Genomic DNA, 18601 nt, shown 5'->3' on the forward strand with positions numbered 1-18601 from the left:
GGGGAGTGGTATATATTTTTATGGCTACTACCACTATAGACATGCATAAGACAGTATAACAATGGACTGGCTAGGGAATGTTTTTTTTTTTTTTTTGGATCATTTTTGTTATTTTATTTATTTTTCATTGTAATTTTTATTCATTTTAACCTGTTCTAGAGACCAAATATGGAAACCACTCATGCCACTTCAGGCCTCCAATAAGCAGGGCTATGGTCTCACATCAGACGATGAAATTCATTTCTCACCTAAAAACAATATTACAAAAATCCATGCCCATTGCGAGTTTCGAATCCACAGCTCATTCATGCTTCTATATATATATATATTTTATTTTATTTTATTATTTTATATTTTTTTTTCAGTAAAGAAGACTAAATATAAAATTTTAAATTTCTTAGTGTCATAAAATACTAGTATTAGAGGAAAAGGTAAAGACTAGTAATGCAGCCACAGATGCCAATTTAGCTTATGCTTATTTACATAATGATGATAGGATTTATGTAATTTCTTATAATTTTCTTTAATATAATTACTCAGAAGTGCACCTGTGAACTTAAACTAGCTCTGCAAATGATAGCAGCCTACAAAATTTCTTTATTATGCAAGAAAAATGCAATGATTTTCAAAATACACTTGTATTCAATAATTGAAACACCTCACTTTCTGAATTAGTTCAGATAAAAAAAATATTATACATGGATGGGTGTCTAAATGCATAGAACAGAAAAATAGTGAACAGTTAGAAGAATAAACATTCTTAAATATTGTGCCCTTTCTCTGTAACTATTCTTAAATATTTTATTCTCTCTAATCACTATTCTAACTATAAATATTAGTTGGAAATAATTATTATCCCTAAATATTCTGAAATATGGTGCCCTTTCTCCTTAACCACCCTATCCCAGTTTAATAACAATTAATATTCTATCTACAGAGCCTGTAGTAAGAAAGAATATTAATAACTTTATACAGAATAAAAATTTTGGAATGCTAAATATAATCAAAATAATACATAAAATATTTCTTTTTTATTTCATATATGGGAATGACATAACCATAGATGTCAAATTTTCTTGCGAAGAATTTTCTCGCGATGAATTTGCCCCACGATTAATTTTTCCGCAACGAAGAGTCTCTGTGATGATTTGTCTGGATACAGTATTAAGTAATTCTAGTAGCATAAATTGTAAGGATTAAGTCCACATATTCACAGTCCTTATTACATATGAAAAATTTGGATAGAATATGCCTCCTTTTTATTTCTGGTGTTAAGGTATAGCCTTGCACGTTGATTAGGGGTAAAAAGTCTGATGTTTTGTTCATGACTCATCAGAGTATCCCAAAAGAAAAGGACTTATTATCTCAAATCTGTTTCCTCAATTATTCATAGCATATATAAAATGTTATGTTGTTCCAATAGTTAATCTTAACTCTTATGTTTTACTGCAAACAACCACAGATAGAAAAAAAATGTCTGAATTATTGTATGCACATTCCTGATGATGTAATGCATAATCAAATATCAAACTTCAGAACTCCCACTACAAAAAATAGATAAAATATTAGATAAAATTATTATTTTAAAGATGTTATTAAATATATAAAAGAGTATAGCATTTTTTGAAGAAACTATATGACAAGGAACGCTGTTGTCATTTCTGTTCTAAGCTTACTTAAATTATTACATGGCTGCTTAATCTTTTCAGAACTAAGTAGGCCTTTGTTATAGAGGAATCTTAATATGTGCTTACAGGTTACAGAACGAATCAGTAATTTGCAAATGATATCATCATTATTCGGGATTTCAAGCCTGGCTCATTCCATCTTTGTCTTGATCATCCTTGAATGGTATCCGATTATCTTCTTGGATAATCGATCTGTCCATTCTTTCAAGTTGTTCATTCCATTTTGATATAATGATATAATTACATTCCAAATAATTTTTCTTCATTTCTTTCAGAACTACTTTAAAAAGAGTGGCTACAGCATTGGATACTTTAGATGAAAAAAGATTCATGGACAAATATGGTAACCAGTGGAATTATTCGTTTCAGAAATAGCCTTATTCAAATTTGACAGGTACCATTCAGTTTATTAGTAGTGTTAAATAAAATGATATTACACAAATTTGAAAATCTAATAGAATTTTTAAAAAAATCTTTAATTGAATGTATAGAAATTTTTGAATATATTTTATGAACATGCAAAACATTTTATTTCTGCAACTTTTATTTAATACTATGTATAATACAACTAATTTTTACAAAATGAACAGTTAATATAGTTTCTTCTAAAGTGTTTAGTTTACCAACATTTTTATTATTCAGGCCTCCATGGAGTCAAAAGACTCATCGTGGGAGGTCCTTCCTAAGAAATACAAAGTCTATCATACCACTCCTTAAACTCATTGACCATTCTTGCTCTTACCACTCCATCAGGCAATGCATTCCATGGTTCAACTACCCTCCATGCAAAGAAACCACTCCTCACCCTCTTGCTCACAGTTTCCTTTCATAACTTCCAAGGATGGCCTCTTGTCATCGCTCCTTCTCGCTGTTCAACCAAGCGAAAGAACTCCCCAGTGTCAACCCTGTAACCACCTCTCAACAGTTTAAAAGTCTCAATCTTATCACCCCTCCTTCTTCTATCCACCAAACTCTGCAGTCCACATTCCCTCAGCCAATCCTCATAACTATCATTGTACAGTCCTGAATCCATCTTTGTTATCTGCCTTTGTACCCTTTCCACAGTTAATTTATCCCCTTCAAATCCTGGGGACCAAATCTGAGAACCAAGTGTGGTCTGATCAGGGTCTTATACAACGGAATGATAGCTGTTTTATCTCTGCAGGTCAGCATCCTTCTCATTATTGCAGCAGTCCTCTGTGTTACCTTCACCACCTTTGCAATATGTCCCCTAAATTTCAGGTTTCTATCAATCATCAACCCTAGATCTCTTGTCTCCCCTACTTCCTCCAGTATAACTCCTCCCATAGAGTATGTAGTGTCCCATCAATGTTTCCCAAACCTCAAGACCTTACATTTTGTTGCTTTAAACTGACCCCCCCCATTCATTTGCCCATCTATCTAGCTTATTCAAATCCTCTTGCAGGGCTGCTGCATCTGCACTATTACTAATAATCCTTCCCAGCTTCGCATCATCTGCAAACAACTGAATATCCCCTTGCAATCCACGGACAATGTCATTGATATAAAGGTTAAACAATATAGGTCCCAATACTGAGCCCTGTGGGACCCCACTTGTAACCCTCTGCTTCCTTGAAACTGCCCCACCATACACAACTCTCTGATAGCTATCGGACAGTCAATCCTGAATCCAGTTGATCAATCTGACATCCCAACCCCATGTGCTGCAACTTAAATATCAGCTTATCATGTTCTGCATCTATAATTTTTTGTCAGTCCAAGTGCATTTATATTAATGTAACAAGTGAATTGGATTGAACTGCTGTCTGCACAGTTGCAAAACTAAAATGAACTCTCAGTGGAATAGACTACAAGCAGCTATCATAACATTGCTAAAAACCACATCAATAAGAAGAAAGAAAGAAAAAACCATGGATAACTCAAGAGGTAATCAACCTTACTGATGAAAGAAGAACATAGAAAAGAGCAGCGAATGAAGAAGAAAGGTTAAGATATAAAACTTTGGATAAAAAAAGCAAACAGTTATGTAAAATATTGAAAGAAAACTGGATAAATAGGCAGTGCACTGAGATAGAAGAATTACAAAATAGGAACAAAACCAGAGAAGCATTCCTGAAAGAACTTAATGGAAAAGCAAAACATACACAGTCTAATAACATCAAGGACAAAGATGGAAACATACTCATTGATAAGGAAAAGATAAATGGAAGATGGATGGAGTACTTATCAGACCTCTATGATGATGATAATAGTAACATGTTAGATAATTCACGACACCGTAAGTTAAACATAACAACAGATACCACTCTACCCCCAAGAAAGGAGGTAGAACACGCAATCAAGAATCTTCCTAATAATAAATCCCCTGGGTGTGATAATATTCCGGCTGAACTGTTGAAAGCTTTGACTGGCAATAATAACAACTATTTAGTGGAATCCATTCAGGACATCTATAAAACAATACAATTACCTGAAGTTTTTAGAACATCTATCTGCATACCAATTCCAAAGAAACATAATGCACAAAATTGTGATGATTACAGAACTGTGAGCCTAATATCCCATGCATCTAAAATTATTTTAACCATTGTTAACAAACAAATTGAAAGAGCCATAAGCCGTGAATTGAGTGAACAATAGAAAGACTTCAGAAGAGGAATGGGAACCATTAATGCTATCCTGGAACTAAAGATACTAAGAGAAAGATCACTTGACAGAAATAGAAACATTTATATATGCTTCATAGACTTTCAGAAGGCTTTTGACTGGATAAAACATAATAAAATGTTCAATATATTAGATAAATTACACATAGAAGATCATGTACTTAAGATTATAAAAATGATTTACACCAAACAGAAAATGCAGCTGTTTAACAATGAGACTTCTGTAGTGAAAATAAAAAGAGGAGTTAGACAAGGTTGTATCCTTTCACCAAATATATTTAATATCTAATATGAGACAGTGATGAAAAAGATTGAAAAACAAAAAATAGGAATTAGTATCAATGGTATAAAATACAACAATCTTAGATATGCTGATGATACCATTCTAATAGCAGAAAACAGAAACAAATTAATCAAATTACTGCAGCTACTAATTGAAGAAGGTAAAGAATTTGGATTAGATATAAATGCAAAAAAGACCAAATTTATGAAAATCTCAAAAAAAAAGCAGATCCGAGCAAGAAATATTCATAAACAATATGAAAATTGAACATACAACAGAATACAAATATTTAGGCACCTACTTTACTGCAGATGGAAAGCAAGATAAAGAAATAAAAATAAGAACAGCCATAGCTAAAGATGCATTCTGGAAAAATAAAGATCTGCTCAGAAGTTCTGTGAGTATCGAGACAAAGAAAAGAATGATAAGAACATTAGTGTGGCCAATTTTCACATATGGTAGTGAGACCGAGATATTCAAGAAGAGAGTAAGGCAACATATAATGACCTTTGAAATGTGGTGCTATAGGAGAGCTCTGAAAATCCCATGGACAGAACATGTGACAAATACAGATGTCGTACAGAGAATGAGAATACAGAGAATGAGAACACAGAGAACTTTATTACAGGAAATGATTCAGAGAAAGATAAGATTGGCAGGATATGTACTGAGAGGTTCAGCATGACAGAAGATACTAACAGTTTTAGAAGGAGAAATTATGGGAAAAGGATCAAGAGGCAAAAAATGAAGGACATTGCACATAATACTTGAAGATCATGGACAGGATCACATGGCTATGCAGAAACAAAAAGGAAAGCCACCAACAGAGAACTGGAAGGACATAGTGCTGCACCCTCTCACTGAGGAAGCTACATGAAGAAGAAGAAGAATTGGATTGAAGGATGAAAAGAAATAACAATCCAGTTACTCATGTAAATTCGATTGTAGAATGGAATGCGAAAGTTCGTAAAAGTATTTTTGGGAAAGAAAAGTCTCACCTGATGGATACCACCACTAAACATAAAACCATGTCTGGTCTCCAAAAAAGTTCCTGGTTTATTTTTGCACCATCTAAACTAATGCTATAGATGTCAAAGTTTTCATGAATGAGATCCATCAGTTAAATATACAGGTAATTCTCGTATAACTCAGATGTTAGGTTCCACTAAAATGCCGCGTTATATAAATCGTGTTATGCGAGACTCAGATCACATAGAAAAAGTAGGGTTAGGTTCCAAAATCGTTTTTTTTTTTTAAGATTATATAAACAATGACATATCCATCAAAAAAATATTTTTATTTAATTCAGATAATTCATGAAATTATGAAAACATAAACTATGAAATAAATACATAGTATTAAATTATAAAAAATTAGAAATTGTATGTAAACTTCATTGCACATAATACATAAATGTTTTAGGCAAAATAAAATAAAGTGCATATTTTAATCGTCATCACTCTCTTCAAAACTAACATTTTGTAGATGTTCTTTATTTACGAGTGGCTGGACGTCGTCATCACTTGAAATCTCTTCGACATCGTTAGTATAATTCTCATCGCATACTTCGGCTGGTTTAGTTATGAAGAAGTCAGTAATAAGACTTTGCTTACCATATGCTGCAATTTTTTATTAAGTTCATAATACAGAGCTAAACAAATATCCAATTGTCTCATGAATTTTCTGCAATGCTCCATTGAGAGATCATTATCCATAAAATAACTTCCTTGCCAAGTCCAATCCTTCTGCTAATTTCTTTAAAGTGAATTCTTTAATGGATTCATCACAATCAGAATCATTGGAAGAACTTTCCCCATCATTTGATTTGACATCATCTATTAATTGTATCAGTTCCTCCTCATTTAAATCTATTTTCCCATCAATTAATTCACTATCGAAGAGATTGGAGCACTTATGAAGAAGTTCGCGAAGGTTGGGTCTTGTGTGCTGATCAAAACCTAATGTATCTTCAGTCTTGTTCAATTGTTACCTTGGCAGTTTACAGTAGGTGGGTTTATCCCTATTAACAAACGCGTATATCGCAGAAACGTTTTAACTGACCATTACTATAAAAATAATTTTTTTATATAAAAAGCATTACATATTATATGCAACTAACTCACCAAAAAATAAAGTGCTCAGCTTGAGCACTTCAAAATCATAAGTGTGATTAACACACATGATTTTTAATGCACTTTCCTGCAGAAAACGAGGACAATTTTCAACAATAAATACTTTAACAGATAAGCTTAGGTGAAAAATAAGCATGACTTATTTTTCATGGTATTAATAATACCACACACCTTTTTTTTTTTTTTTTTTTTTTTTTTTTTTTTTTTTTTTTTACAAAGATGTTTTATTAACACTTATATTTTGCTGATTTTCAACGCAGCATCATCAGAGCACAACACACTTGTACGCGCGACAAAAGAGCTGAAGTCCTATTTTTGGCACAATCTCCTAAATTTTTGGCAAATTAATGCAACCATATTTGTTAAGGTTGGGAGAATTCTTCAAAGCCATTGCTGACTCAAAAAATAACCTTTCAGATCTATAACGACTCCTAAATAGCACATTTGTTTTCCTCCATCTAATCCTGTGTGAAGGAGTGTCCAAAGCATGGTCTGCCAGTCACAACTTGCCATAGTAATAGTAGTGAATATATTTTTCATGTTCTTCCAGGTGGATGTTAACTGATCTTCCTGTTTGCCCATAATAGGCCAATTCACAGTCACAAGGAACTTCATACACTCCTGGGTGTGCTAAAGGGTAAAGTTTATCCTTAGGCGAGCAGATCAGAGTTGCCAGCTTGACATGAGGTTTGAAAGTGGTGCGAAGGCCATGTTTCAACAAAACTGGCTATCTTTTCCAATGTACCTCTGATATAGGGAATAGAAATGGTCATGTTGTATTCCTGTGTATTAGAGGAGGGCAGAGTAATGGGCCTATGTAGTATTTTATCTATTTTGTAGGGATTGTAGCCATTGGCTAAGAACGTATGGTGCAAATATTGGAGTTCTGTGGTCAGAGCTCAGATGCTGAGTTGAAAATCAGCGAAATATAAACTTTACTAAAACATCTTTGTAAAAAAAATTGTGTGGTGTTGTTAATACCACAAAAAATAAGTCATGAATAAATACTTTATACAGTAAACAATTGACGTATATGCATGCTAAAGGGTATTTCCCCTAATGTAAATTCGCTACTTATAACTATATGTGCAATACGGGCAGATGCAAATTTAACAAAGATAAAATTTGATTTTTGAGTCGTGTGTTGAAAAATATATGAAAATATAAAGGGTTACTACAGTTTGTAGACCGTCTTATATCGAAACCGTGTTGTATAAGTACCGCGTTCAACAAGGGTTACTACAATTTGTAGACCGCGTTGTATAAGTAACGCATTATATGAGGGTTACACACACCTGTGTGTGTGAGTGTGTGTGTGTGTGTAAACCTGGTTTTACTCCATTTCCCAAGTAAGCAAACAGACAAACAAGTCAAGTTTGCGCCTGCAAGTGTTGCAAGTCTAGCTGACCCTGCATGTAGTGCAAGACCAAGGCAACTCATGGTAAAAGTAGAATAAGCTCTGATCACTAATCTTAATATTTACCCTTAATGCAAAGCACATCTCCTGGAGGAGATGTATGATGCTTTGTATTAAAGGCAACAGGCCACTACCCAGACTGGTTTTGACCTTTATTGAGATCTCATCAGTGGGAGCCAGGCTAGAAATACCAAGATTTTAGTAATATAGAGCTTATAAGTATTTTACCAGAACAAGTTACCATAAGGTGTTTTAACCTTATTAAATAAAAATCTCAGGAGGAGATATAAATGTAGAAAGTATTTTCCCTTTAATAAGGTTAAAACACCTTATGTAACTTGTTCTAGTAAAATACTTATAAGCTCTGTATTAGTAAAATCTTGGTATTTCTAGCCTGGCTCCCACTGACTCAGTAAAGGTCGAAACGGGTCTGGGTAAAGGGACCTTTACCCTTATATTTACCCTTAATGCAAAGCACATCTCCTGGAGGAGATGTGCTTTGCATTAAGGGTAAATATTAAGATTAGTGATCAGAGCTTATTCTACTTTTACCATGTGTTGCCTTGGTCTTGCACTACGTGCAGGGTCAGCTAGACTTGCAACACTTGCAGGTGCAAACTTGACTTGTTTGTCTGTTTGCTTACTTAGGAAATGGAGTAAAACCAGGTTTAAAATAGCTTGGTATCTTTAACATTTATTATACCCAAGTAAAATACTTTCTACATACATATATACTGCTTGAAAAGAAGTCAAATAATACTATACTGTGAGGAACAAACAGCCATGGCACCCACCTTAATAAAATATAAGACCTCCTTTTGCTGCAATGACTGCAGCAATCCTGTGGAGCATACTTTCAACAAGTATACAATAGCAATCAATGAGAATTTTGGACCCTTCTTCCTGTAGGTATGTAACGAGGTCCAGGACTGTTGTGGGGCAGATGTTCCTTGACATCATCTCACAGATGTTCAATAGGGTTGAGATCTGGGCCCTGTGGAAGCCAATCAAGTGTGAGGACATTCATATCCACAAACCATGCAGTTACAGCAGCAGCCTTATGACATATTAATAACTAATATGTCATAATAGTGACATAGTGCATTTCTTGCTTAAAGAGACAAATGGTCAGTTCCACAGAAACACCACAAAGTAGGAAGCACTGCATTGTCCAGAATGTTCGGAGTTTAATGTTTATGGCACCACAAACAGAGATCTGAGGCCAAACCAGAAAAAAACAGGACTACACTGCCACCTCCAATTTCATACTTGGGGTTATGCACTCTGGTAAGAGACGTTCACCAGGAATCCACCATACCCGTCTATCTGATTGGTAGAAGGTGTAGCAAGATTCCTCACTCCATAACACAGCCTTTCCAATCTTCCAGGTCTCACTCTACATGCTTTCTGCAGCACTGAAGACAAAGCTGCATGTTGGTTCGGGTAATGTGCGCGCTTGCATGTTGCGGTCCTACCCTGGAAACCCATGATAGGACCACATCCTTGTGAGCCTTGTTCTGAATGTTTTTGTGCAGATTCATTTCCAAAGAATGGCAATTTTTCTATATTATCCTTCATAGCGCTCTACAGTTAGGTTCGGTGAGTGTGGTGGGTCTTCCACTGTGGATAGCACTTGCAGTTGACTCCCTGTGCTTCCATCTCAGTATGGCATCACGGATTGTTGACCTAGGTTGGCTCAATTTGTCAATAATTGCCAAACAGATAGACCTGCAACATGGCATTCTATCACAATGCCTCTTAAACTCCATCAGTTCCCTTCTCGCAGCCATTTCACCTGGACACACTTGCACTTACTTGGGAGCATCATATTTCTCCAATTTATACTGGCTATAAACATGACTCGTTATATGGCACGATGCACCTTGCCCATGAGGCTGTCCAGTGACTTCTTTCCAATACTACACTTTCAAGAAAATTATTCTAAATAATGATATGATACATTCTCTGAGTTTGTTCTGGAATCATCTACTCATCCTGTTTAAAGCAGAAGATTTACATATGTAAGAAATTATGGAGTTGGTAATGATTATGTTGTCACTCACAGTCATCCAGACCAGACATATTGCTCTTGACAGAAACCTCAATTGCAGCTACATTCGCTACTGTCCATTTTCAATGCTCAAATTACATGCTTTACGATTCCTTTCACCACAAGGATGGCATCTGTTCCATTGTGAGATCTGGCATAGCTTGCTAGAGAATGACTAATTAAGAATTCCCTGCTTTTGATCTTCTCTGGCTCAAGGTTTCCTCGCCCTGTTTGGTAACATTCATTTGCTGCATTTGCCAACTCCAAACTCTGGTAACCACTCAGACCTCTTCACCTTCCTTTCAGTAAAGCTCAACCATCTGAATGAAGTCATCTTCATAGGTGATCTCAATGTCCACAGTTTGAATGGCGCTTAACTTTTCTCATACTTTCAACCAAGATGGATAAGAGGTGAAAGTCTTTGCTATAGGCACTGACCTAATGCGAATCATACATCTACCTACATGAATTTCTGATACCCATCTGCCAATACTCTTACTCTTTTTAACCAGTGCCCTTCCCAGATATACCATAGAGGTCAGAGATCTTATGCAAGTCTCCTCTCTTGCACAGAATACCCTTCTTTAAGTTACTCCCAACTTCTCTTCCTCTAGCACTTCAACGGTGCAAGTGGGATGACCCTCCAGAATTTCTACTCCTCCTTCCCATCATCTGATTATTATACTCATCCACCCATGAAGACCATCCTCCATTCTTCTTAAATTCCTTGTCCATTTTCCAAACCCTGGTTCAACAGAAAGTATATAACAAAGGTATTATTTCTGGGAAAATTCCCATGTTACTCCTCTAAGTAAATATTGTTTTTATGGCTATTTAGCCTATTTTTGTTTAGGAGTATCCCTTTTTTTATAATTGTCATTGGCTTTTTACTCAAATTTTAGAGCATTACTGATGTTTTATATGGACAGATATATGATGAATATATAGGAAGAAAAAATAATATACAGGAATCAAAAACTGGACATACCTTTGTGGGATGTTGTTGGCTGTCTTCTTTTTCAGTGGCATCCCGTATGGCGATATACATTCATTTCAACTTTTTGAAAAACCTGCGTTTTTCAAAAAGTTTGCAAACCTCTTGCCTCACCAATAATTCTCCCACATCTCTCAAACCCCACTTTTCCTATCCCCCCCTTTTGTTCAGTCATATTTCCTTCTTCAACAATGAATGTATATTGCCATACGTGGGATGCCACTGAAAAAGAAGACAGCCAGCAACATTCCACGAAGGTATGTCCAGTTTTTTCTTCCTATATATTCTTCATATATCTGTCCATATAAAACATCAGTAATGCCCCAAAATTTGAGTAAAAAGCCAATGATATTATAAAAAAAGGGGGTACACCTAAACAAAAGTAGGCTAAATAGCCATAAAAATGGTATACACCTGGTCGTTGACTTGTGACCGTCCGCACTTATGACCACAAAAAAAAAAATAATAATAATTAATTAATTAATAATAAATCAGGCAGCTGCACGTACGATAACTATCTCTCACATACACTCAGTCGCTTTCAAGCATCTGTTGCGTGTGGTGTATTAATTAAAATTCTACTGAAATACTACCCATAAAATGTCTAGTAAAAGGAAAATGCATTCATCTACAGATACGCCAGCTAAGAAGTTAAGGAAAACTATTGATTTAGAATGTAAAATGAAAGTTATCCAGAAGTATGAAGGCGGAAAGAAAGTGAATACGATAGCACGTGACTTGAAGTTATCACATTCCACGGTATTGACGATACTTAAGGACAAAGAAAGAATTCAGGAAGCTGTGAAAGGTTCCGCACCTATGAAGTCTACAATTTATTTTAACAAACAATGACAGGGACCCATCCATGAAATGGAGAAATTGTTGTTTATGTGGATGGATGATTTAATACAGAAAAATTCACCCATGAGCCTTTGCACAGTGCAAGCGAAGGCTAGAAGTCTGTTTCAGAGTTTAAAATCACGCACCAGAGACAATTACGCAGAAGATTTTCAGGCTAGTGCTGGATGGTTTAAGCGTTTTAAAAAAAGATTTGCTTTGCATAATGTACGTGTCACAGGAGAAGCAGGAAGTGCAGATGAGGATGAAGCCCAGAAATTCGTTGACAGTTTTGACTCTTTAATCAAAGAAGAAGGTTATCTACCGGAACAAATATTTAACGTAGATAAAACTGGCTTGCAATGGAAATGCGTGCCTAATTGCACATACATATACACCAAGAAGCAAAAAGGATGCCAGGATTCAAAGCTTTTAAGGATCGGTTGACTTTGTTGCTTGGTGGGAATGCCGTGGGTTTTAAGCTGAAGCCTTTTCTCATTTATCATTCAGAAAACCCTCGTACATTTAAGCACATCAACAAGCACACACAGCCCATTTACTACCGTTCAAACCCTAAAGCTTGGATGACTCAAGCATGGTTCGAAGACTGGTTCATGAACTGCTTTATTCCCCAGGCTCATGAATATTGTGCAGAGAGAGAGGTATCCCTTTCAAGATTTTATTGATTATGGATAATGCCTCTGGCCACCCTCTTCATCTGGATGACCTTCAACATGATGTTAGAGTGGTTTTTATGCCACCTAGCACAACCGCTCTCATTCAACCTATGGATCAGGGTGCTATTTCAGCATTCAAGGCTCACTACCTCAGAACGACATTTGCACAAGCCATCGAAGCGATAGATTCTAATGCTGATTATCTTTGCGAGACTTTTGGAAGCAGTACAACATTCTTTAGTGTATCAAGAATATTTCGACTGCATAGGAATGTGTAACAAAGAATTGTATGTTGGGAATTTGGAAAAAGTGTCTAAAATGTTATGCGAATACATTTGAAGGATTTGAAAAAGGAGAGGAACTGGAAGTGATTACAGAAAAAATAGTTAAACTTGCAAAAAATCTTAAATTAGAAGAGTTGATTGAATTGGAAGCATAGAGAGTGTCAGAAGAAAAAGCAAGAGAGGACGAAGAAAAAGAAAAAGAGGAGCCAGAAAAGAAATTCACTGCTAAGAGTTTATCAGATTCTTTTTCGCAACTGAATAAAGCTCTCTCCAGTTTCGAAGCAATGGACCCTAATGTTGAACGATTCACAAAGGTTGAACATATCATTCAAGATGCTGTGCGTTGTTATCATGAGATATATAAAGAAAAAAAGAAACAAACTGTTCAAACAAAGCTCAGCATGTTCCTCATCAAGAGAACATCTCCTACCTCAACCCAAGAACATGACCCTGACAATCCACAACCCAGCACAAGCAAAGATTAAAAATTGATTTTGTAAATTTCATTTGTATTAATTTTTACATTCATTTTAGATTGTATTTTTGTGTTTACAGTACAGTATGTACAGTATTATTTTTCACATTATGTACAATATACATAATTATATATTTAAAAGATTATAAAAATAAATTATAAAGATGATAAAAAGATTAGAAAGGTTAAGGAATACTGTTAATAAATATATGGCCGACATACAACCAGATCGACTTACGACCTGTCAGTCAGAACGAAATTCGGTCATAAGTCGACGACCAAGTGTATAGCAAAGCAGTTGAAGTAAAAAATTTAGTTTACCACAGGTGGTTCATATCAAGAACACAGCTTCATACTCTACCTATGCCAAAGCATGCAATAAATGCAAAACAGTCATCAGCAGATTTAATTAATCTGATCTCATAAAGACCAACAGCAGAAACTTATCTCCTTTCAAAATGGAAACCATATCTTCTAGTCCCTTGCTGAGGCCATCAGATGCAACTTATGCTTGTATGCACTTCCAGCCTTTCTTATCCTGTTGATACCACTGTTACTTAACCCAACAATAAAACTAACTCCTAGCATCACTTTTCCATAAACTTCTGCATAGTTGCCCAAGGCAAATATTGACCCCTACCATAATAGAATCTGAGCATTGTATGCCTCCTGTAGTTTTTCGGCATAAAGACATCAGGAAATTACTAAATAACTAGGACACTAAAAAGTCTTCTGGTCCTGATGTCATCTCCTCAATTATTCTCAAACACTGACACCTATTCTTTCTGCAATCTTTTATACTAAGCCTATCCTTATCTCCAGGGCTCAACAAATTATGCAAACCCTGCTTGCCACACAAAAAATTTACTTGCCCATTTTTTAATATGTCCCAATAAGTATAGGAGTTCCACAAAATGATTGATTGATAGTACTGTGCCATGATTGGAGAGGTTATTCTTTTTATTAAATAAAAAAAATTTCTATTTTTGTCCAGGGGTGCTTAAGGGTCAAAGCTGTATAACTGAGAGGAGACCTCCACGTAGCCTTTAAAGGAATGCGGAGAACCGACCAGGGCTTCTGACCTAATGTCCAATCCTCACCTTCTCGTGGTGCACCCTGTTGGGTATCTACTTTGATACTGAACGAACGAGGATGGGCTGGCAATTTGGGATTTAGCCGACCAAATTGTATTCTTATTGGTTAAACCAAAATGAAAAATGATGGTACAACATGACAAAATTTCATGCCGGCTGGGGCGTCGCCCGGTTAAACAAGGCCCCCGTTGTTTTCGCCAGGGAACCAGGGCGAACAGCGAAAAGTCAGCTACTGGAACAAATCTGAAAACAAACCCCAACTCAACATCACCAGAGTTAAAGATCGGTACTATCAACATAAGAAGCCTGAATGGCAAAGAAATGGAGCTAGCTGAGGAATTAGATAAGTACCAGATCGACATAATAGGGGTGACTGAAACAAAAAAGACCAAAACTGGTGAGATCTTTCTGAGCAATAAATACAAAATGTTATATTCAGGCAATAACAATCAAGGAAAAGAAGGAGTAGCCATAGTATTCAACACAAAATACGAGGCTAATCTTCTTGAATGGCAGTCAGTCTCAAGTAGAGTAATGTGGGCAAATATGAGAATGGGGAACTGGACAATGAGGCCTATTTGTGCCTATGGTCCCACAGAAGGTTCTACTAAGGTAGAAGTGGAGGAATTTTTTGAGGCTTTAGAAAAAGCAACTGACACAATGAAAAAGGAAAAGTTGGTCCTTGTAGGGGATCTAAATAGCAGAGTAGGAAATGATTGTGAGACATACAAAAATATTTTGGGAAAATTTGGAGAAAAGAGCAAAGCTAATAATAATGGCAAATATCTGTTGGATTTCTGCTCAGGACATGGACTGGTTATTACTAACACCATGTTCCAACATAAAAATGTGCACAAATTCACATGGAGAGAAGAGGCTAGGAATAAGAAAAGTCTCATTGACTATGTTATTGTTGATAGTGATGTTTTCTCCCTGGTGCAGGACACCAGAGTGTACAGAGGATTTGAAATTGGAAGTGATCACTATTTAGTCTTGAGCAGGATAAAATTGAATTTCATATTGAAAAGAAAAACATGTAAGAAAGTTTTAAAGCGAATAAAAGTTGAGCAGCTCTCAGATGTAAACTGTAGACTAAAATACAGAAATATTATTGAAAAGAAAATGAAAGAGTTTGAGAACAGGAATCAAACCTTGGAGATTCAGTGGCAAACTCTGAAGGAAACATTGCTTGATTCTGCCAGAGAGGCATGTGGTGAGGTTGTGTGCAAAGATAAAAAAATCAGAACTCCCTGGTGGACACAGGAAGTTAAAGAGGCAGTGAAGGAAAAGAAGAAAGCATATCAAAAGTTCCTGGCAAATAAGTCAGCTTTTACTCTTACAGAATACAGAGACAAATGTAAGAAAGCTAAACAGTGTGTAAAACTAGCTAAACAAAAGTCATGGGAGGACTTTGGCAAGAATATAGAAAATAAATATCAAGAAGGTGGCAAAATATTCTGGAGGTTGTTGAAGAAGCTTAGGAATGGAGGAAAGAGTGCTGTAAAAGGAATTAGAGATGATAAAGGTGAAATGAAAACAGGAGAAAAAGATATCCTTGAAGTATGGAGTAATTACTTTGAAAAATTGCTAAATGCAAGAAATAGTGATAGCACAGTAGTAAACACTCAACAGGCATGCAACAAGACATGAAACAACAGCAATGAAACAAGCAGTGATGACAGCACAGTGATAAAAAACACTGACCAGGCATGCAGTCAGGAATACATATCCATACTTGAAGTAGAAAAAGCCATCAAAGGCTTGAAATGTGGAAAGGCAGCAGGAGTAGATGATATTCAACCAGAAATGCTGAAGTATGGTGGTATAAGAGTCTTACAGTGGCTGCACTGCATAGTTCAGAAAGCCTGGACAGAGGGACGAATTCCCGATGATTGGAGTAGAGCTCTCATAGTACCCATATATAAAAAGGGAAATAAAACTGAATGTGAGAATTACAGAGGTATTTCCCTACTGAGTGTTCCTGGCAAGATCTATGCAAGTATACTTGAGAAACGGTTGAGAAGAATTGTGGAAGAAAAGCTTGGTGAAGAACAAGCTGGATTCAGGCCAAATAGAGGCTGTCAGGATCAGATCTTCACTTTACGACAAATAGTCGAGAAAGCATGCGAATATAACAGAGATCTGTATTTAAGTTTTGTCGATTTGGAAAAGGCATATGACAAGGTGCCAAGAGAGAAGCTATTCAATACGCTGCAGTTATATGGTGTCAGTGGGGCATTATATCAAGCAATACTTAGTCTTTATTTGAGTTGTGAGTCAGCAGTTAGAATTGAAGGAAGTACAGGAAGATGGTTTAATGTTAAATCTGGTGTGAGACAAGGATGTACATTATCCCCTCTGTTATTCATTATCTATATGGATCACATTATAAAGGAATGTGGTATTAAACCTGATATCAAAATTGGAGATGTTAATGTTAGCTCTTTGCTTTATGCGGATGATGTTATACTTGTAAATAAATCCGCTACAAGTCTGCAAGATTCTCTGACTAAATTGAATAGCTGTTGTAATAGATATGGTATGAAGGTCAGCAACAAAAACACAAAGACAATGAAAATAGGCAGAATCATTGAAAATGTCAACTGTGTTGTGAATGGAGAACCTGTGGAACAAGTAAAACATTTCAGCTACTTAGGCACAATTTTTACTGAAGATGGTAAACTAAATATAGAAATAGACAACAGAATCAGCAAAGCTGGTATCGTGGGAAGTCAATTGAATAAATTCATATGGAATAAGAAAGAAATTAGTCGGAACACTAAATTAGCTGTATACAAGACTGTATTCAAACCAATTTTAACTTATGGATCTGAGAGCTGGGTCAGAAGTAAAACACTTGACCAAAGACTAGAGACCGCAGATATGAGAGTCCTGAGAAAGATTAGAGGCGTGAACAGATGGCATCAATGGCAATATCATATTAAAAATGAGGATATTAGGAAAGAACTTGACATTGTCAGCATCCAGGAATGCGTTAGCAGTGCTAATCTCAGATGGTATGGTCACTTAAATAGAATGGGAGAGGAAAGATTAGCAAAATAAGTGTTCTCTGCCAGGTTGGCAGGAAAACGACCCAGAGGAAGACCAAGATATAGGTGGATTGATACGGTACAAAGTGCCTTAGACGATAGAAATATAAGATCTGATAATGTTGGAGTCTTGACAAGTAACAGACTGATTTGGAGGAAAATTGTAGATAGGAAGTTAGTAATGATGTAGTTTTTTCATGTAGTACTGTCATATCCTGTACACCCCTTGAGGGTACATGGCAGGAATTTGATGATGATGATGATGATGATTTTTGTCCAGCTTACAGCTGCTTGCCAGCTACAAAATCTGTTTGCTGCAGGCAAGTATATTTATCAAGCCCTGCTTATGCCAGTGTGTGGGAATAACCTTTTTTTTTAATATTCATCCCATACACAAGGGGTCAAGAAACCTATAAGCACATCAGTGTCGTGTGAAATGCATATGAAGACTGAGAAGATTTTTTTTTTGAAGAGCTGCAAATTGTAATCATTTGGGAATACTTCACGAGGATGGCTGTTCCAGAGGAGAAGCGGGTTCAGTGCATTTGCAGTTGCGCAGTAAAGGGATGCTGGGCAGGTGCAACTGAAAGTGAAGGAATCATAGTTGGCATTTCACTGGAGCAGTGACCATGGAAGTACCTGTGGAATAGACAATGCTGAAACACTGAATCTGTGAAATAGAGGTTGAAGTGAATCTGTAAGAGAGGGATCATCAATTAGCCTAATTGCTTGCCTCTGGATAGCATCAAGGATTTTAAGGGAAGTTTTAGGTGCACCACTGCAAGCATATGAACAGTATTCTAGGCATGGACAGATGTGGGGTTTGTACATAGTTAGGAGTTGGTTATATGTGAAATATCCTTTTGAATAAAAGAGAATGCCTAGCTTGTTGGATGCTCCAGGAGGCTGGAGGTAAACATTAGTCCAAACAGAGAGATCTGATCTTGTCTGGTGATTTGTGTTACTGAGAGA

General features: G+C 36.1%; 1 protein-coding gene across 1 annotated transcript in view; it reads left to right on the forward strand.

The window, feature by feature from the left end:
• LOC150108789 (UV-stimulated scaffold protein A-like) overlaps window positions 1-18601 on the forward strand; it is a 289257-nt gene that overhangs the window by 231555 nt on the left and 39101 nt on the right. The window contains exon 9 of the mRNA XM_090414259.1: window positions 1964-2082. Coding sequence (XP_090270385.1) covers window positions 1964-2063 — 100 coding nt within the window. The 3' untranslated portion in view covers window positions 2064-2082. The remainder of the gene's footprint in view (window positions 1-1963; window positions 2083-18601) is intronic.

Source organism: Typopeltis vanoorti, chromosome 2, assembly GCF_054136105.1.
Source record: "Typopeltis vanoorti isolate ZY-2024b chromosome 2, IOZ_Tvanoo_1.0, whole genome shotgun sequence".
NCBI classification, from domain to species: domain Eukaryota; kingdom Metazoa; phylum Arthropoda; class Arachnida; order Uropygi; family Thelyphonidae; genus Typopeltis; species Typopeltis vanoorti.